The 21,834-nt window shown below is 37.7% G+C and overlaps 1 protein-coding gene across 1 annotated transcript; it reads right to left on the bottom strand.

Moving 5' to 3' along the window:
* Nucleotides 1-6,711: 6,711 nt before the first annotated feature.
* On the bottom strand, nucleotides 6,712-8,095 carry LOC114505691 (putative protein FAM47D). The gene is given in 3 exon segments (XM_036016904.1): nucleotides 6,712-7,166; nucleotides 7,742-7,810; nucleotides 7,813-8,095. Coding segments are annotated over 3 exon segments (807 nt in total).
* Nucleotides 8,096-21,834: the final 13,739 nt, after the last annotated feature.

The raw sequence follows: 21,834 nt of genomic DNA, 5'->3' as shown, positions 1-21,834 counted from the left end.
AACAACAAGTGCTGACAAGGTTGTAGAGAAAACAGAACCCTCATTCACTGTTGGTGGGAATACAGACTGGTGCAGCCACTGTAGAGAGCAGTACAGAGTTTTTTCAAACAACTAAAAAGGAACTGCCTTTTGACCCAGTGATCCTATTTCTGGGAATACATCCTAAGAATCCTCAGATACTAATTTGAAAGACTGTATGCACCCCTATGTTCATTGCAATGTTATTTACAATAGCCAAGATCTAGAAACACTCCAAGTGCCCATCAGTAGGTGAGTAGATTAAAAAGCTGCTGTACATTTACATAATAGAATGCTACTTGGCTGTAAAAAAGAAGGAAATCTTGGGTGAAAAAAGAAGACAGCATGGGTGGACTGCAGATTATTATGCTAAGTAAAATAAGCCAGTCAGAGAAAGACAAACACTATATAATCTCACTTACATGTAGAATCTAATAAACAAAATAAACTAATGAACAAAATATAAACAGAGGCATGGATACATGGAACAGACAGACAACTATCAGAGGGGAAGGGTTTTGGGAGGCTGGATGCAAGAAGGTGAGGGGATTAAGCAAAAATGTATACACATACGTATATATAAAACATATATACACAGACAACAGTGTAGTGATGGACAGAGGGAAAAGGGGGTGGGGTAGGTGGAGGTGGGCAAAGGGGGACAAAATGGATATGGGAAGAAACTTTGCTTTGAAGGATGGAGACGGGATGCAGTATGCAGATGATGTTTTGTTGTGGTGTACACTTGAAATCTGTATGGTTCTGTGAATCAATGTAACCCCAACAAATTCAATTTTTTAAATAAGCTGTGGTATAGTTACACAATGGAATACTACTCAGCCATATAAAAGAATGAAATCTTACCTTTTGTGACAGCCTAGATAGACCTAGAGAATATTATGCTAAGTGAAATAAGCCAGTCAGAATAAGACAAGTACCATATGATTTTACTCATATGTGGAAACTAGTGAACATAATAAACTAACAATATAGAAACAGACTCATAGAGAACAGAATGACAGCTGTCATAGGAAAGGAGAGTTGCAGGGCTGAATGAAAAAGGTGAAGGAATTAAGAAAAAGAAAACTTCATAGACACAGACAACATCATGTTCATTACTAGAGATGGGGGGAGGTAGAATAGGGTATGGGGGGAATAAATGGTGTTGGAAGAAGACTTGGGGTGGTGAACACACCATATACATATGATGTATTATAGAGTTTCACACCTGAAACCTATATAATTTGATTAACTAATGTTACCCCCAAAATTCAATTAGGATAATTTAAAATAAAAAATAACCTACAGGATGAAAACAATAACATTTGGAAGGCTCTCTCCCTTGTCAGTCAAGATATTATGATGGCTTGGAGAAGAGCAGTGAAGGTGGAGATGGTGAGGAGTAGTTACCTTGGGAAGACATAGTGAAGTTATACCAAAGTTCAGAATTGAATTAGAGAAGTCAACGTTGGTCTGAGCAAACTGGTGATTAGTGATGACATTTACCATCATGTGGAAAATGGCAAGAAGTACAAATTTAGAGGTAGAAAATTATCAGTGTTCTTGTGATCATGCTTTATTTTAAATTCCTATTACACATACTAGTAGAGGTGTCATGTGGGCAATTAACTGTAGCAGTCTAGAGTTCTCCAGCGAAGACACAAATCTGGGGATCAAAATGTATGTATTAGACAAAACAATGATAACTGAATTACCTAGGGAGTGAGTCTCAAGACTGAGTTCTGGGTGAATCCAACCCTGAGGTCAGAAACAGAAGAGTTTCAAAAGGGAACTGAGAAAGACCAGAATGACCAGAACTGTGGTGTTAGAAGCACAAAATATATATTTTAAAAAAGATACTTCAAAAGGGAATGAGTTACTTATGAGGTTTAATGATCTTGAATTAGATGAAAATGTTAGTTGGATGTTTGCCATTTTCACCTTATTGGTGACCTTGATGAGACAGTTTCACTGGGATCATGGGTCAAAATTCTGATTGGTATGAATTCAAGAGATCATGGGAGATGAAAAAGTGAACCCTGGGATTTATAAACTAACATTTTCTGGTAATTTTTCTATAAAGTAGAACAGAACATATAGAGTGGTAGCTGGAGATAAAAGTTATGTAAAGATAATTTTTCTTTTGTTTGATTATTTCAGATTATGTGAGTTATAAGGGCTTTTTTTCATCTTTTTGTTACTTGTTTCTTTAATGAGAGTAATTATCTCAAAAAAGAAAAATAAGGAGGAAAATACAGGACAAATATTTGATTAGGCAAAGTGTGGGCATGCAATACATAGCTGAAAGGTTTTGCTGTGATAGAATAAAGAGTCCATCCTTTGTTTCAGAAAGAATAGAGGATATGGGTACAGATATAACTGGCCTGATAGATTTGGTGATGGGAGGAAAGGAGATTCTCTTCTATTTTTATTTTATCAGTGAATTAAAACAATGCTCTGGGAGGGAGGGAGAGAGAGACAGCATGTAGGATAATTGATAATAGAAATAAAACGGTCATTTTGGAAAGTAGGAGAATATACTGAAGATGGAAATGGTGTAGAACTTTCAGATAGTGGTAAGGATCATTTAAGGTTTATGCTACACATATATTTGTTGTTTATTTGTGTATTTATTTTTATCCTCACCCAGGGACATGATCATTGATTTTTAGAGAGAGGGAGAGAGAGAAACATCAATGTGAGATAGAAATACCAATCAATTGCCCCTCACATGCACCTCAGTCAGGGACCAAATCTACAACCTAGCCATGTACCCTGACCAGGGATTGAACCTGTGACCTTTTGGTCTACAGGATGATGCTCCAACCAACTGAGCCAGACCAGCCAGGGCAGGCTTTGTGCCATATGTTTAACCAATCAGTTTGGTATGTGGTTTCCTCTAGCTATATTTAACTGTTTGGGCACAGGTACAAAAAATAGCAGAGAGAAATATTTAACCAGGGTTGAGGTTTTATCAGAATACAAGAGTGGGAAAGAAAGGCAATAGAATTAAAAGTATCCTCCAAGAAGTGACAGTGGACAATGGAATCTAAGATGGGAAAGTAAGGAACTGAAAACATAAGGCATAATTAGAGCTGAAAGGGTGGTAAGACTCATTGGATTGGAAATCATGGTGGAATTGAAGAATTAGAGATTTAGGAATACTAAAAAGGTTGATAAACAAGGTAAAAAGCAAGGGTCAAAGAGCCATCATAATCAAAACTTAGATTTGAATTGGTGTATATTGCCCATAACAAAGTATTGAATCTGACTAAAGAGATTGATGTCTAGTGATTTGAGGATAAGACTAATAGAGTAAAAGAGCTCAAAGAGCTAATGCCAGGGTTTGGATGGTCTCTGTAAAAAATTATATTATCAAGGATATTAAAGCGAGTAGTCACAGAGAGAAAAACAGTAATTCAGATACTAAGAGACCTCAATGAAAAAAAGGGAAATTGAGTGAAAGGGGAGAAGTTGATTGCAGCAAGAGTATTAGTGGATTATACAGCCTAATGGCTTGTGTTTTCTTCTTACAAGGTTGAAATATATACATAGATTCTATTTACAGATATATTCCTTTGTTACTGGAACCAGAGGTGCACTTCAGGTCTGTGCTAAAAATCATTGTAGCTATAAACTTTCCTGTCCCAGGCAGTTTTACCTACTATTTTGAACATATAAGGAAGATGATTGATTTCTTACTTTAAATGTATGAGTGAATTTTAAGTTGATATTCATGAAACTTCTGGCCAAGATGGAGGCATTGGTAGACTTGCTTAACAACCTTGCACAACGATAAGGATAGCAACCAATCTAAAAACAAACAAACAAACAAACAAACAAACAAAAAACTAAAACTGCCAGAAAGTTGAATGGTGTGGAAATCTGACAACCAAGGATTTAAAGAAGAAACGTTCATTTAGACAGGTAGGAGTAGGGGAGAGGACATGGTGTGGTGCAGTGAGACAGTAGCAGCCGGAGGAATGGGCAGTACCATATTCATGTGTGGTGGATAAAAACTGGGAGGGAAGCCCTGGCTGGCGTAGCTCAGTGGATTGAGCACGGGCTGGGAACCAAAGTGTCCCAGGTTCGATTCCCAGCCAGGGTACATTCCTGGGTTGCAGGCCATAACCCCCAGCAACCGCACATTAATGTTTCTCTCTCTCTCTCTCTCTCTCTCTCTCCCCCTCCCTCCCTTCCCTCTCTAAAAATAAATAAATAAAAAATAAAATCTTAAAAAAAAAAAAAACTGGGAGGGACAACTAGGGAGTGATTGATCCCAGCCCTAGGCTGGGCCACGCAGCCCAGAGTTCCAGTGCCAGGATAAGAGAGCCTCATAACCTCTGGCTGTAAAAATCTGTGGGGGTTGGGGAGGTGGAAGAAACTTCCAGTCTCTCTGGAGAGTCCATTTAAAGGGCCCACAGGGTCCTGGAAGAAATGCAAACCCACCCACTCAGGGAATCAGCATGAGGACAGCAGCTGGAAGGGCACCAGTCACTTACAGGAAGTGGGGGAAGTGACTGGAAATATGACAAGAGCCAAGCAAACAGCATTGTTCCCTCTATGACCCATCCCCCAAGTATAGAGCTACAAAGTGGCAAAGCCAGTTGCACCACTTTGGCAAATACCTAAGGACCTGCCCCTTACAACGTAACTGGTATGCCAACTTAGGGAATCGAAGCAGCTCTACCTAATACACAGAAACACAGAGAGACAGCCAAATTGAGAAGACAAGGAAATATGGCCCAAATGAAAGAACAGACCAACTCCAGATAAAGATCTAAGTGACATGGAGATAGTCAACCTATAGATGCAGAATTCAAAACACAGGTGATCTGGATGCTCACAGAAATGATTGAGTACAGCCACAAAATAAAGTAAGAAGCGAAGGCTATACAAAATGAAATAAAGAAAAATATGCAGGGAACCAACAGTGAAGGGAAGGAAGCCAGGATTCAAATCAATGATTTGGAGCAAAAGGAAGAAATAAACATTCAACTGGCACAGAAAGAAGAATTCAAAAGAAATTAAAAAACCGAGGAGAGGCTTAGGAATCTCTGGGACAACTTTAAACATATCAACATCCGAATTATAAGTGTGGGAGACAGAATAAGAGGAAGAGCAAAAAAATGAAAAACTTACTTGAAAAAATAATGAAAGAAAATTTCCTCAATTTGGTGAAGGAAATAGACATACAAGTCCAGGAATCTCAGAAAGTTAAAAAATGTTGGACCCAAAGAGGACCACACCAAGACACATCATGGTTAAAATTCCAGTGTTAAAGGTAAAGAGAGAATCTTAAAAGCAGCAAGAGAAAACAAAAGAGTTACCTGCAAAGGAGCTCCCATAAAACTATTAGCTGATTTCTCAAAAGAAACCTTACAGGCAAGAAGTGACTAGAAAGAAATACCCAAAGAGATGAAAAGCAAGGACCTACATCCAAGATTACTCTATCTAGGAAATACATCATTTAGAATTGAAGGGTAGATAAAGTGCTTCCCAGACAAAGTAAAGCTGAAAGAGCTCATCATCACCAAGCCCTTACTATATGAAATGTTAAAGGGACTTAAGGAAAATAAGATCAAAACTATGAACAATAAAATGGCAAAAAACTCATAACTATCAACAACTGAATATAAAAACCAAAACCAAAAACAAACTAAGCAAACAACTAGAACTAGAACAGAGTCACAGAAATGGCAATCACATGGAGGGTTATCAGTGGGGAGGGGGAAAGGGGGAATAGGGGAGGAGGTACACGGAATAAGAAGCATAAATGGTAGGTACAAAATAGACAAGAGATATTAAGAATAGTATAGGAAATGGAGAAGCCAAAGAACTTATATGCACAACCAATGGACATAAACTAAGGTGGGGGAATGCTGGAAGGAAAGGGGTTACTGGGTGAAGGGGACAAAGGGGAAAAATTGGGACAACTGTAATAGCATAATCAACAAAATATATTTAATAAAAATAAATAAATAAAATGAAAAGATATTAAAAAATGCAAAGATTAAATGCCCTTGAATAGTTATGTGAAGTTACTTGAGGTTGCTGGGTAGTTTTACTCACACATCTGTTTTGCACACTAGATTTTCAGGACTTGAAGCTCCCTGCTGTTTTACACCTGTGTTACATGATATGGAAACACATTTTCATAATGAATTTTTAGGAAAAAAATTAAACATATTTAATTGGTAGATATGATGAAACAACAGAACTAACATTTCTCTTATAATTTTGATAAATAGTTTTCAATCTAGTTTTGGACCATGGTGCAATCTTAATAAAGGAGATTAACAATTTCATTATTGAATGAGACTAATTTTTTATTCTGCACAATAATTTGGGATTCATCCCATGTTGTAGCTGACATAACAAGATATTTTAGTAAGTAAGTCTTTTATTTATGGTTTTATTTTTTTACAAAGAATTGATATGAGTGTAATATTCACAATGTTATAGAAATGTGAGAAGACTGTATGTGAATATTGATTTCATAGTTGGTAAAATACATAAAATATTGATGAACCCAAACAGGAGCTCATTTAGAAATTTTTATTAGCATTGGGTGTTAAATTTACAGGTGTTGTAGAATCAAAGCTGTACATACACCATGAGACATTCATCATGAATTCTGATTGATGTTAACATGAGAGAAAATAGCCAAGTAAGCAGTAAATAGAAAATTGTCTAATTATTTTCACATGTATCATCATGTACTTCTGAGAGGAGTTTCATTACTTGGTGTATAGGAGTCTTAACAGAATCTACAGTTCATTTCTTCCTCAAAAACAACTTCTCAAGCATACCTGACATCCTGTAGCCCTTGCTTCTAATGAAATCTATGAAGGCAATTGGTCCATAAAGATCATCAATAATGTCTGGTTCAATACCCCTTCCATAACTCCAATATTCCTGTTCTTTTAAGACTTTGGGGCCAATCAAAAGCTCATCATTTATTAGCCTTTTCCAGGTCTTGGGGTTCAGATACCATGCTCCATACCTTATCTTCACCCACTTGGGTTTATAAGGATCGGGTGGTTTCCTGAGTTTCCTCTCCTGGGTACCTTCCTGTAGAGAGAATTTTCTCTTCCTAATGTCACCCAGCCTTTTGCTGTAGTTTAGTTCCAAAGGGATCTCAGTTACTTTATTTTGCCCATATTATGGGTAGGTATGCACTTGTAGTCAATTTCAAACTGTTTTATGATGACCTTTCTGAAAAAATATTTTATTTATTTATTTATTTTTAGAGAAGAGAAGGGAGGGAGAAAGAGAGGGGGAGAAAGATCCATGTGTGGTTGCCCCTTGAGTGCTCCCTATTGGGAACATGGCAGGCAACCCAGGCATGTGCCCCGACTGGGAATGGAACCAGCAACCCTTTGTTTCGAAAGTTGGTACTCAACCCACTGAGCCACACCAAGCAGGACACCATGATGAACTTTTTTTCAATGTCCATGTCTCCAAAAGTATCAATCCATCTGCAGAATTCATGAACTTCTCTCCATACATTTCTGTAAAGATCAGGACTTTTGGGAATACCCTTTCTGCTTGACCTCTTTTTTTTTTCTTTTCTTTTGGAAACAACTTGTTTAAATATGACAGGAAAGACTCTTTGGGAGGTCACTGGTTGACTTCATTGTGAGGTCCTGGGTTGACCTCTTGTCAGGATGTTTTCCACAAAGCTTTGTGGGGGACTTCTTTTTGTCCTTTATGCCCTCACAATAAGCCCAGGTGTCCTCCAGGTTCCTGTCAGGATTGAGCTCTTCCAACAGCTTTAATAAGATGTCTCAAGTAGACTTTCCTTCAGATCCGGGTAGCAAGCCGAGGGGTGATGGGTCAGGCTGGCTTCAACCTCCTCTACAAAAGTTATTTTGGGCTGGTGAAAGCTTGGAAAGCAGTTCTCCTTTGTGCAGTTTTTTTCTGAGTCTTTCTGGGGGGAAGTCGGGGAACTCTGAGCAGTCATGGAGAGAAAGCCTTCCCTGGGGCCACAAATGATCAGATTATCAGCAGATGGGCAGCCCATTCTGAAATCATCCAGCCTGTCTCTCACATATGTCCATCGCTGGATGTCCATGGGGCATTTCAGAAGCCTGTTCCTGTGCTTTGCCAAATAGTTGGGAGGTAACTTGTCTCTTGTCTTATACCAGCACTTAACAATTCAGGCCCAGTGGTATGGGATCCAGAGGCTCCATCCTGAACAGCCACTTCTTCTTTTTATTTTACTTGTTGTTCAAGTACAGTTTTCTGCCTTTTACCCATCACAGCCCACCCTCTAGCCCTCCCCACCTCCCTCCCATTTCCACCAACCCTTGTTATTGTCCATGTGTCTTTTATACTTGTTCCTGCAAACCGTTCACCCTTTTCTCCTGAAATTCCCTCCCTTCTCCCCTCTGGTCACTGTCAGCCTGTTCTCAATTTCAGTGTCTTTGGTTATATTTTGCTTGTTTGTTTGTTTTGTTGATTAGGTTCCTGTTAAAGGTGAGATCATATGGTATTTGTCTTTCACGACCTGGCTTACTTCACTTAGTCACTTTTTGAGCTGTGGCTGAAACAACCTCTTCTTGTCCGCCGTAGTGCCACTGGCCCCTGGGTGACCAGCAACTTAAATGCTTTGTTGTCCCAGTTACTCTGGTTGCTAGGTGACCATTACTAGGTGCTGCCAGAATCTTTCTGGTAGCTGAGCAATGCAGGCTTGCTGTGCATCCCACATTCTCCCCAGGTGGGCCAGGAAGATGTATTCTTTGTCATGGTAGAGAACTGTTCCAGTGTATGGACACCCCAAAGTATGTTTATCCACTCACCTTTTGATGAACTTTTAGGTTATTTCCAGTGTGAGGCTGTTGCAAATCAAGCTGCCACAAATATTTCACTTATTCACGTCTTTGTGCACATACTTTCATTTCTCTTGTGTGAATTCTAGCTCAGAATTGAATGGTGGGAGCATGTGATATGTGTGTTTTTCCATATTCACTGACAGGCACCATGCTTGAATATTTGCACATATGTGGGTGAGGTTTAAGCTGGCACCAAAAAAACTCAGAAATCAAGATCAATTATGTTTTACAAATTAGCAAAATAGAACCAGAGACATGGAAATAAAGAACTGACGGTGACCAGAGGAGAGGGAGGAGGCAGATAACAGGGAAAGAAGGGGAAGGGGCAAGCCAAGGAACACAAATACAGGACTCATGGGCACAGAAAATGGAGGGATTGACTGTGGGAGTGGAGTGGGGCAGGGGAGAGCAGTGGGGGAAAAGGTGGGACAACTGTAATTGAACAACAATAAAAGAATATCAATTATGTTTTAAAGAAATATTTTCAAAAATTATCAGAGAAACAATGGTATGCAGAGGCATATAAAAGCCTGATGACAAAAGATAGTCCAGTAATACTACTGATATGTCTTTCTTTGAAATCGATGTTTTGCTCACCATGGATTTTTGTGGGGGTTTTTTCACTTCTTTAAATTAATGTTAGAATACAGTTGTCTCGGTTTTCCCACCAATAGTTTTCCCCATCCCACCCACCCCACCTTCCACCCTCAATCCTATCCACCTGTGGCTTTGTCCATGAGTCCTTATACATGTTCATTGACGACCCTTTCTCTTCTTTCCCCCATTATTTCCCTCCTCCTTCCCTTCTAGTTATTGTCAGTTTGCTCTTAATTTCAATGCCTTTGGGTATATTTTGCTTGTGTGTTTCTCTTGTTGATTAGGTTCGACTTATAGGTGAGATCATATGGTATTTGTCTTTCACTGACTGGCTTATTTCACTTAGCATAATGCTCTTCAGTCCATCCATGCTGTTACAAAGGGTAGGTCCTTCTTTCTTTCCACTGTGTAGTATTCCATTGTGTAAATGTACCATAGTTTTTTCACCCACTCATTTACTAATGGGCATCTAGGCTGCTTCCAGCACTTGGCTATTGTAAATTGTGCTGCTATGAACATTGAGGTGCATAGGTTCTTTAGGATTGGTGTTTCAGGATTCTTAGGGTATAATTCCAGCAGTGGAACTGCCAGGTCAAAAGGCAGGTCCAGGAAATCCCATACTGCTTTCCACAATGACTGCACCAGTCTGTGTTCCCACCAACAGTGCACTAAGGTTCCCTTTTCTCCACAACCTTGTCAGCACTTGTTCGTTGCTTTGTTTATGATGGCCATTCTGACTGGTGTGAAGTCATATCTCATTGTGGTTTTAATTTGCATCTCTATAATGGCTAGTGATGCTGAGCACCCTTTGATATGTCTCTGGGTTCTCTGCATGTCCTCCTTGGAGAAGTGTCTGTTAAGGTCCTTTTCCCATTTTTTTAAATTTTATTTTAATCATTGTTCAAGTACAGTTTTTTCCCACTTACTCCCATTCCAGCCCACCCACCCAACCCTCCCCTCTTCCCCTCCATTACCCCCCACCCCTAGTTTTTGTCCATGTGTCCTCCAAATTTGTTCCTGTAAACCCTACCCATTCCCCCCTGAAATTCCCTCTTCTCTCCCCTCTGGTCACTGTCAGTCTGTCCCCTATCTCAGTGTCTTTGGTTATATTTTGCTTGTTTCTTTGTTTTGTTGTTTAGGTTCCTGTTAAAGGTGATATCATGTGGTATTTGTCTTTCACTGCCTGGCTTGTTTCGCGTAGCATAATGCTTTCCAGCTCCATCCATGCTGTTGCAAAGGGTAGGAGCTCCTTCTTTCTTTCTGCTGCATAGAATTCCATTGTGTAAATGTACCATAGTTTTTTGATCCATTCATTTACTGATGGGCATCTAGGTTGCTTCCAGCACCTAGCTATTGTAAATTGTGCTGTTATGAACATCGGGGTGCAAATGTTCTTTTGTATTGGTGTTTCAGTGTTCCTAGAATATAGTCCCAGCAGTGGAATTGCAGGGTCAAAAGGCAGATCCATTTTTAGTTTTCTGAGGAAGTTCCATACTGCTTTCCACAGTGGTTGTACCAGTCTGCAGTCCCACCAACAGTGCACTAGGGACCCCCTTTCTCCACAACCTCTCCAACACTTGTTGTTTGTTGCTTTGTTTATGATGACCATTCTGACTGGTGTGAAGTGGTATCTCATTGTGGTTTTAATCTGCATCTCTCTGATAGCTAGCGATATTGAGCATCGTTTCATGTGTCTTTGGTTTTCTGTATGTCCTCCTTGGAGAAGTGCCTGTTCAAGTCCTTTGCCCATTTTTTAATTGGATTGTTTGTCTTCCTGGTATGTAGTCATGTGAGTTCTTTTTATATTTGGGGATCAAATGCTTGTCTGAGAAATCATTGGCAAATATATTTCCCCATGCAGTTGATTCCCTTTTCATTTTGCTACTGCTTTCTTTAGCCATGCAGAAGCTTTTTATTTTGATGAGATCCCATCTGCTTATTCTTTCCTTTATGTCCCTTGCTCTAGGGGACATATCAGTGAAAATATTGCTGCGTGGAATATCTTAGATTTTCCTACCCACGTTCTCCTCTAGGACTTTTATGTTATAATGATTTACATTTCACTCTTTTATCCATCTTGAGTTTATTTTTTGTGTATTGTGTAAGTTGGTGGTCTTGTTTCTTGTTTTTTTGCATGTAGATGTCCAGATGTCCCAACACCATTTTTAAGGAAGCTATTTTCACTCTATTTTATGCTTCTGCACCCTTTGTTGAATATTAATTAACTGTAGAGACTTGGGTTTATTTCTGGGCTCTGTATTCTGTTTCATTGGTCTATGTTATGCCAGTAACAGACTGTTTTGATTACTGTGGCCAAGTAATATAGTTTGCTGTCATGTATGGTGATCCCTCCTACTTTGTTCTTCATTCTCAGAATTGCTGTGGCTCTTTGGGGTTGTTTATGGTTCCATATAAATTTTTGAAATTTTTGTTCTATATCTGTGAAATATGTCATTGACATTTTAATGTGGTTTGCATTGAATCTATAAATTGCTTTGGTAAGCATGGACATTTTGATGATGTTGATTTTTCCAATCCATGAACATGGTATATGCTTCCATTTATTTGTGTCTTCCTTAATTTCTTTCTTCAGTGTTGTGTAATTTTCTCAGTACAGGCCTTTTACCTCCTTGTTAGGTTTATTCTTAGGTACTTTATTTTTCTTGTTGCTATAGCTAATGGGACTTTTTTCCTGATTTCTGTTTCTGATATTTCAGTATTGGTGAACAAACATACCTTTGAATTCTCAATATTAAGATTGCATCCTGCTGTTTTGCCAAATTCACTTATTCAATAGAGTAGGTTTTTAGTGCAGTCTATAGGGTTTTCTATGTATACAAATATGTCATCTGCAAACAATGATGGTTTTATTTCCTCCTTTCCAATTTGTATGCCTTTTATTTCTTCTTGTCTGATTGTTGTGGCTAGGAGTCCCAATATTATGTTGAGTAGAAGTGGTGAAAGCTAACATCTTTGTCTTGTTCTTGATCATTGTAGGAAAGTTTTATATTTGTCCATTGAGTGTGATATTGGCTGTAGATTTTTCATATATAGCCTTTACTATGTTGAGGTATGCTCCCTATACTGCCACTTTGCCAAGTATTTTTATCATAAATGGGTGCTGTATGTTATCTAATGCTTTTTCCACACTATTGATATGATCATATGATTTTTATATTTCCTTTTCTTTATGTGGTATATTACATTTATGGAGTTGTGAATATTGTACCATCCTTGCATTCTTGGGATGAATCCCACTTGATCATGGTGTATGATCTTTTTGATGTATTGTTGGCTGTGGTTTGCCAGTACTTTGTTGAGGATTTTAACGTCTTTGTTGAGGATGTTGATCAGTGACATTGGCCTGTAGTTTTCTTTATTCATTGTATCTGTCTGATTTTGGGATTAGAATGATGCTGCCTTCATAAAAAGTGTTTGGAAGTCTTCCCTCTTTTCAGATTTTTTTGAATAGTTTGAGAAGTATAGGGGTTAGCTCTTCCTTAAATGCTTTGTAGAATTCTGCTGTGAAACTATCTGATCCAGGGCTTTTGTGTGTCAGGAGCTTTTTGATTACTGCTTCAATTTCATCAGCTGTTATCAGTCTCTTCAGGCTTTCTGCTTGTTTTTCATTGGGTTTTGGAAGATTATACTTTTCTAGAAGTTTGTCCATATCACCTGGATTTTCAAATTTCTTGGCATATAGTTCTTTGTAGTAATTTCTTACAATCCTTTGTATTTCCTTGGTATCAGTTGTAATCTCTCCTCTTTCATTTTTGATCGTGTTTAGTTGCGTCGTCGTCTCTTTTTTCTTGATGAGTCTGCTTAAAGGCTTGTCAATTTTGTTTATCTTTTCAAAGAACCAGGTCCTAGATTCATTGATCCTTAGAATTGTGCTTTAGACTCTATGTCATTTAATTCTGCTCTGATCTTGGTTATTTCCTTCCTTCTGCTTGCTCTAGGCTGTCTTTGTTGTTCCTCGAGTTCTTGTAGGTGTAGGGTTAGGTTTTTTATTTGAAATGTTTCTCTTTTTTAGGTAGGCCTTTATTGCTATGAACTTCCCTCTCAGGACCACCTTCTCTGTGTCCCATAAGTTTTGGATTGTTGTGAGTTAATTTTCACTTGTTTTCACAAACTTTTTGATATCTTCCTTGATCTCATTCTTGATACATTCATTGTTTCATAGGATGCTATTTGATTTCCATGAGTTTGAGTGTTTTTGAGGTATTTCTTTGAGGTTGGTTTCCAGTTTCAGACCCTTGTGGTCTGACAAAATGCTTGATATGATTTCAATTTTGTTGAAATTTTTAATGCTTATTTTGTGTGTTATCATGTGGCCTATTTTTGATAATGTTCCATGGCCATTTGAAAAGAATGTATATTTTACTTTATGGGGATGAAACGTTCTATATATATCAGTTAAGTCCATTTGATCTAGGATATTGTTCAATGCTGCAATATCCTTGTTGATATTTTGTTTGGAACATCTATCAATTTTTGACAGTGGAGTGTTAAATTTCCCTACTATACGTGTCCTGCTGTCTATATTTTTCTTTAAGTCTTCCAAGATTTTTCTTATATATTTGGGTGATACTGTGTTGGGTGCATATATGTTTGTAATGTTTATGTCTTCTTGATGGATTCTTCCCTTGAATATTATGAAGTCTCCTTCTGTGTCTCTTTTCATGATCCTTTTTTTGACGTGTCTTTTGTCAGATATAACTATTGTTACCCTGGCTTATTTTCCTATTCATTTACTTGGAATATTTTTTCCAACCCTTCACTTTCAATCTGTGTAGCTTTTCTGCTCTGATGTGGGCCTCTTGTAGGCAGCATATGTGTGGGTCATTTTCTCTGATCCATGCAGCTAAGCTATGTCTTTCAACTGGAATATTTAATCCATTTACATTTGAGGTTATTATTAATAGGTACTTATTCATTTTACCCCCTTTGTACCTGTATTCCTTTCTCTCTCTTTCACTCTTTTTCTTCCTCTTGTTATAGCAATCCCTTTAGCATATCCTGCAGTGCTGGTTTGGTTGAGGTGTATTCTTTTAGCCTTCTTTTGTCTGGGAAGCTCCTTATTTAGCCTTGCATTTTAATTGAGAGCCTTGCTGGTTTGAGTAGTGTCGGTTACAGTTCTTCACTTTTCATTACTTGGAATATTTCTTGTCATTCCCTTTTGGCTTGTAATGTTTCTCTCGAGAAATTAGCTGTTAGCTTTATTGGGGCTGCCTTGTATGTTACTTCCTGTTTCTCCCTTGCTGCCTTTAAGATTATCTCTTTGTTTTGGAATTTTGTTATTTTAATTATGAGGTGTCTTGGAGTGGTCCTCTTTGGGTTCGTCTTGATTGGGACCCTCTGTGCTTCCTGGACTTGTGTGGCTTTTTCTCTCATCAAATTAGGGAAATTTTCCATCATTACTTTTTCAACAGGTTTTCTATTTCTTGCTCCTCTTCTTCTCCTTCTGGTATCCCTATTATAGGGACATTATTCTGTTTCATGTTGTTCTGCAATTCTTTTAACCCCTCTTTATTCTTTTTGAGTCTTTTTTTTTCTCTTTCTGGAAGTTTTTTTCTGCTTTGTCCTCCAGCTCACTGATTCTATCCTCTGTTTCATCGAGCCTGCTTTTGATTCCTTCTATTGTGTTCTCTAATTCAAAAATTGTATTCTTCATGTCCTCTTGCCTCTTTTTCATTATTTCTATATCCTTTTTTATGCTGATGTAGTTTGCCATAAGTTCCTCAGAGCTTCCCTGTATTTTTTGGTAATTCTCTGTGAACTCACTGAGCTTCTTTATAACCATTGTTTTAAACTCAGTATCTGGTAGTTGGCTTGCCTTTATTTCATTTAGCATTGTTTCTGAGGATTTCTCCTGTCCTTTCATTTGGGGGTTTCCTTTGTCTTCCCATTATTTTTGGGAATCTTCTTGTTTGCCTCTGCTTCTTAAGTGGATCTGTTTTGACTATATGACTTTGTGACATGAACTTCTATGGAAGGAGCTCTGTGAGATTCAGTGGTGCCATCTCCTTGATCTCCTGAACTTGATGCTCTTGGGATGCCCTTTATGCCTTTCATGCTGGTTCTCTGGTTGTAATTGGGTTTTGCTTGTGTTTGGGTCATCCTTCAGTGTGTCCTTCCCTCCAGCTGGTTGACTGAGAGTCACTCTGCCTACCACATCTTGTATGCTGTTGTGCAGGTGTGGCCAGGACAAAACCACAAAGCCCAGGAAACAATCCCACATTAGCAAAAATAACTCCCCCTCACAATCCCACTGCCAACAGCAAATGAACCAGTATTAATAAGGTTGTAAAGAGATTAAGACCATTATAAGAAAGGAGAGAAATAAACTATAGTATAAAATGAAGTGACTTAAAATGCACAAATTTGATGGACAAGAAATGAATGTTAAAAAACTATGCAGGAAAGAAAATATCACAAATCATGGAGAAGACCAAAGTGGATTTTGTCTTGGTAGCCTCTAGTATTTACCACTGTTTTATTTGTTTCTAGATCTTACTCTGGTGATGTCAGATATTGATCCCATCTGATCCTAAGCAGTCTCCTGGAAGACTGCCAGGGATCTACTATCTGTGGCTGTCTACTTCAGTTGGTAATCTAGTCACTCTACACTCAGTAGTCAAATTTAAGCACCTTAGGCAAGGCAGAATCCTTCCTGGGATTGGGGCAATAGTTTCCCCTCAGGCTGCTACTGCTTGGAGGGGAGTGACCTGCCTAAGCAGGATGGCTACTGCCATATGGAGGATGACTCAACACCAGGATCCCAGCATGTACTCTCTCAGTTATCTTCCCAAAGCTTCCATCCCCAGGCTCTCCTCAGGTGTCTGTAGTCCACTCTGCCCCCCCTCTTTACTAGAACCCAGAGTAAGTGGCTGCAAATTAACATTTATGCATTGTCCCTTTAAATGGCTCTTGCATCTCCAGTTGTCTGTCTCTGCAGCCCTGACACTTTTTGCTGCTGGTTGTTAATCTGTGTACTTTTTAAGCTTTGGTGCTCTAGGCTGGGCATCCTAACTTAGGGTTTAGACCTCATTTCTCAGAGGGATCCATCCAGTTGCTTAATTATCCCTGTAGTGCTGCTGCCTGTGGGCACCTGGCCAGCCCTCTTGAGTCTCTACCACACTTCTTACTGAACAGGTTGTGCTGAAGCTGATTCTTCTGTCTGTCTGAAATTATACAGCTTCTCTCTTGCTATTGTTCAGTTGTTTGTTCAGGGTAGTTTCTCCATATTGAGTTGTAATTCCAGATTGACCCTGGGAGGAGGTCAGTGTGACTTCCATTTACTAATCTGCCATCTTCCCCACCATGGATTTTTGGGAGTAATCTTTCTTGTTTAAATTTTTATTGAATTTATTGGTGTGACATTGGTTAATAAAATTATATAGGTTTCAAGTGTACAATTCTGTAATACATCATCTATATATTGCATTGCATGTGTACCACCTAAAGTTTATAGGTATCTTTTTAGTATTTTGAGAAACTGTCCAAGTTTGTCATACTGGTTGTACTATTTAATATTCCTTCCAGTAATGCATGAGAATTGCATTTCTAGCACATACTCCCCAATATATGGCATGGTTCGTTAGTCATTTTAATTTGGGCTATTCTAATAGATGTTTAGTGGTATCTCATGGATTTAATTTGTGCTTCCCTAATACTAGTGTTGAGCATCTGTTTATATGCTTATTTGCCATTTATATCTTTTCTTGGGTGAAGTGGTTCAAACTTCTTGTGCATTTTTAAATTGTGTTGCTTGGTATCTCATTGAGTCTTTTTTTTTCCGTTTTTAGAGAGGGGGAGGGAGAAAGAGAGGGAGAGAAACATCTGTGTGAGAGAGAAACATTGATCAGTTGCCTCTCACCCATGCCCCAACCAGCTTCACAACCCAGGCATGTGCCCTGACCAGGAATTGAACCTTTTGCTTTGTGTGCTGTTGTTCAACCAACTGAGCCATGTCAATCAGAGCTCTCATTGAGTCTTGAGGCTTCTTTGTATATTCTGGATGGAAGTCTTTTATCAGATATATCATTTGTAAAATTTTCTCTCCATCTATGGCTTGTCTTTTACTGTCTTAAGAGTCTTTCAGGGAGCTGAGTTTTTACACTGGATGAAATCCAATTTATCAGTTTGTTCTTTGATGGATTGTTCTCTGTGTTGTAGCTAAGGAAACTTTGCCTAACTGAAGGTTTTATTTTTTTCCATTATAATAAAAGTTTTATAATCTTAGGTTTTATAGTTAGATCTGTCATCTGTTTAAATTTAATTTTTAGATGATGTAAGATACAAATCAAAGTTTTTATTTTTGTTTTTTGCCTGTGGATATCCAATAGCTCCAGATTTTCATTTTGAAAAGAGATTTTTCCACTGAATTATCTTTGTTAATTTGTAGGTGTAAGTTGTCCATAAGTCTGGAGGTCCATTTCTAAACACTCTTTTCTGTTTCATTGCTTTCTCTGTGTTATAACAGTTCTGTGCTCTGTTGATTACATTTTACAATAAGTCTTGCAATTAGACTTTATTAATCCTCTATCTCCTTTCTTCTTTTAGAAAGTTCTTTTTATTCTTGTAGGTCCTTTGCATTTTTATAGGAATTTTAGAATCATTTCATGAGTGTCTAGCAAAAAATAGCCTTTTGGGATTTGATAAGGTTTCTATGGAATCTGTTGATATAAAGCAGTTTTGAGGTAATTGACATCTTAACAATACTGAGTGTCTTGACCCATGAAAAATGTTTATCTCTCCATTTATGTATGTGTTCTTTCATTTATCTCAGCAATATTTTATAGTTGATGGTGTATAGGTCTTTCACATCTTTTACCTCTAGATTTTTCCCTAAATATTTAATATGTTTGATAATATTGTGAGTAGCATTATATTCTTGATTTCCATGTTCTTTTTTAATATATAGAAATATAATTGATTTGTATATTGATCTTGTATCATGCAACCTTTGTAAACTCACTAGTAGCCTTATTTGCAAACTGAAAATTTTCTGTATCAATAGTAATGACATCTGCAAATAAAGAGTTTTACTTCTTCCTTTCAAATCATAATAACTTTGTTCCTGACCTTATACCACTGAAACAGTTGACTAGAAATGATTAGAGTGGACATTTTATTGTTATTACTGATATTAAGGGAAAAGCTATTAAATATGATGCTAGCTTTTGTTTTTTTGTATACAGCCTTTTTCAGTTTAAGTTCCCTTTTACTTCTAATATTTTAAGGCTTTGTGAAAAATGCTTTGTGTCAGGTAATTGGATTGTGCCAAATGTTTTTTCTGCACCCATTGAGATGTTCATATGGCTTTTACTTTTTAGACTGTTAAAACAATAAATCACAATGACTGATTTCCAATTGATAAAAAATACTTCAAATTACTGAGACTTGATCATGCTGTATTATCTTATGTACAAATATTGTTGGATTAGGTTTGCTAAAATATTACAAAATATGTTTGCATCTATGTTTATAGGGTATATCTGATGTCTCTTTTACTTTAATTTATTTCTTTAGCTTTTTTTCAGGGTAATACTAGCATCATAGAATTATTTGGGAAGTATCACAGCCTTTTAATTTTTTGGGAGCAGTTTGTGTATGGTTGCTATTGTTTCTTCCTTACATATTTTGTAGAAGTCACCAGTGAAACCATGTAGGCCTGAAATTTTTTTTGTGGGAAAGATTTTTAACTGCAAATTCAATCTCTTCAATAGATATAGGGATATTCAGATTATCTATTTTTTTAGTGAGTTTGGTTGGTTTGTATATTTCAAGAAATGTTTTATCTATGTTGTCTAAATTATTGCCATAAATTGCCCACACTATTTTCTTTCTATCCTTTAAATGTCAGTGGAATATAGAGTGATGTCACCTCTTCTATTGATGACTTTTACAATTTGTATCTTTTTTCTTGTTTTCTTTTTTCCCTGATTAGACTGACTAGAGAATAATATATTTTATTGCTCTCTTTAAGGAAAGGGTGTTTTTTTCCTTTGACTTTCCCTACTTTTTTCTGTGTTTTATTTGATTGATTTTTCCTCCCTACTTTGAGCTATTGTTGTGTTACCTTTAACAATCTGTTCACATTAATGTAGGCTTTTCCAGCATGCACCTAAAAACTCTTTCAGCCTCTACTCATCACCCAATTCCAAATCCACTTCTTTATTTTTAGGTATTTGTTACAGCAATACCGCACTTCTCATACGAGTTCCTGTCTTAGTCATTTCAGGCTGCTGTAACAGAACACCATAGACTACGTGGCTTACATACAAACAAAATATGCTTCTTGCAGTTCTGGAGGCTGAGAAGTCCAAGTTCAAGGTACAGGTAGATTTGATGTCTGGTCCATAGACAGCCATCTTTTTGATGGGTCCACAGTGGCAGAAGGGGTGAAGGATCTCTCTAGGGTCTCATTTATAGGTGAGTAATCCCATTCATTAGGAATCCACCCTTATGACATAATCATCTCCCCAATGGCCTTATCTTCAGATACCATCACACTGAGAATTAGATTTCAAATATGAATTTTGTAACAACACAAACATTCAGTCCACGGCATGATGGCCCTCATTAATTTTTATATATTTTATAGCCTTTATACTACTTTTAAAATTATTTTACTTAAAAGTCTTTAATAGACTTTTACTTATAAAAATCTTACATATTTAAGCTCTGGCTGGTGTTGCTCAGTGGATTGAGTGCGGGCTGCAAACCAAAGCATCACAGGTTCAATTCCCAGTCAGGGCACATGTCTGGGTTGGAGGCCACAGCCCCCAGCAACCGCACATTGATGTTTCTCTCTCTGTATCTTTCTCCCTCCCTTCCCTCTCTAAAAATAAATAAATAAAATCTTTAAAAAATTGAAGATATCAGTATGAACTTTTTAAAAAAATCTTATATATTTACCCATGTAAATAGCAATTCCATTATTTTTCACTCTTTTGTGTAGATCAATGTTTCTGTCTGGTATCATTTTCTTTCAGGGAGAAGTAGAATGTACTGCACTATACTACATCTTCACAGGTGATGAATTTGTTCTCTTATATATCTAAAATTTTTCTTACTTTGCCTTGGTTTTTTAAAAAAGATTTTATTTATTTATTTTTAGAGAAAGGGGAAAAGAAGGAGAAATAGAGGGAGAGAAACATTGATGTTTAAGAGAAACATCAATCAGTTTCCTTTCATATGCACTCTAACTGGGGACCACACCTTCAACCCACGTATGTGCCCTGACTGGGAATTGAACCAGCAACCTTTCACTTTGTGTGTCGATGCCCAACCAACTGAGCCACACCTATCAGCCCTTTGTTTTGGTTTTTAAAATATTCTTTTAAACAAATGGTACCTCATCAAAATAAAAAGCTCTGCATGGCTAAAGAAAACAGCATTAAAATGAAAAGAGAACCAACTGTACATGAAAACATATTTGCCAATAATGCCCCGGACAAAAGTTTGATTTCCAAAATATATAAATAACTCACATGACTCCACTCCAGGAAGACAAGCAACCCAATTAAAAAATTGGCAAAAGTCCTGAGCAGACTTTTATCAAAGGAGGACATACAGAGGGCCCAGAGACTTATTAAAAGATGCTAAGTATCACTAGCCATCAGAGAGATGCAAATTAAAACCACAATGAGATACCATTTCACACTACTGAGAATGGCCATCATAAACAAAGCAACAAACAACAAGTGTTGGAGAGGATGTGGAGAAAAGGGAACCCTAGTGCACTGTTGCTTGGATTGCAGACTGGTGCAGCCACTGTAGAAAACAGTGTGGAATTTCCTCAGAAAACTAAAAAAGGAACTCTCTTTTGACCCAGCAATTCCACTGCTGGGATTATAACCTAAGAACCCTGAAACACCAATTCATAAGAACCTATGCACCCCAATGTTCACAGCAGTACAATTTACAATAGCCAGGTGCTAGAAGCAACCTAAGTGCCCATCAGTAAATGAATGGATCAAAAAACTATGGTACATTTACACAATGGAATTCTATGCAGCAGAAAGAAAGAAGGAGCTCCTACTCTTTGAGATAGCATGAATGGAACTGGAAAGCATTATGCTAAGTGAAATGAGCCAGGCAGTGAAAGAGAAATATATGATTTCAGCTTTAAGTGGAATCTAATCAACAAAACAAACAAGCAAGCAAAATATAACCAAAGACATTGAAATTAAGAACAAACAGACAGTATCCAGAGGAGAGATGGGAGGAGATAATGGGGGGGGAGGATGAAGGGTTTTCAGGAACAACTATAAAGGACACATGGATAAAACCACAGAGGGTGGAATCAAGGGAGGGAGGTGAGGATGGCTGGGGTGTGGGGTAGTGGTGGGGGGGAAATGGCAAACAACTGTAC

This window comes from Phyllostomus discolor, chromosome X (genome assembly GCF_004126475.2).
Source record: "Phyllostomus discolor isolate MPI-MPIP mPhyDis1 chromosome X, mPhyDis1.pri.v3, whole genome shotgun sequence".
Classification (NCBI taxonomy): domain Eukaryota; kingdom Metazoa; phylum Chordata; class Mammalia; order Chiroptera; family Phyllostomidae; genus Phyllostomus; species Phyllostomus discolor.
This window is presented reverse-complemented; position numbering and strand designations above follow the sequence as displayed.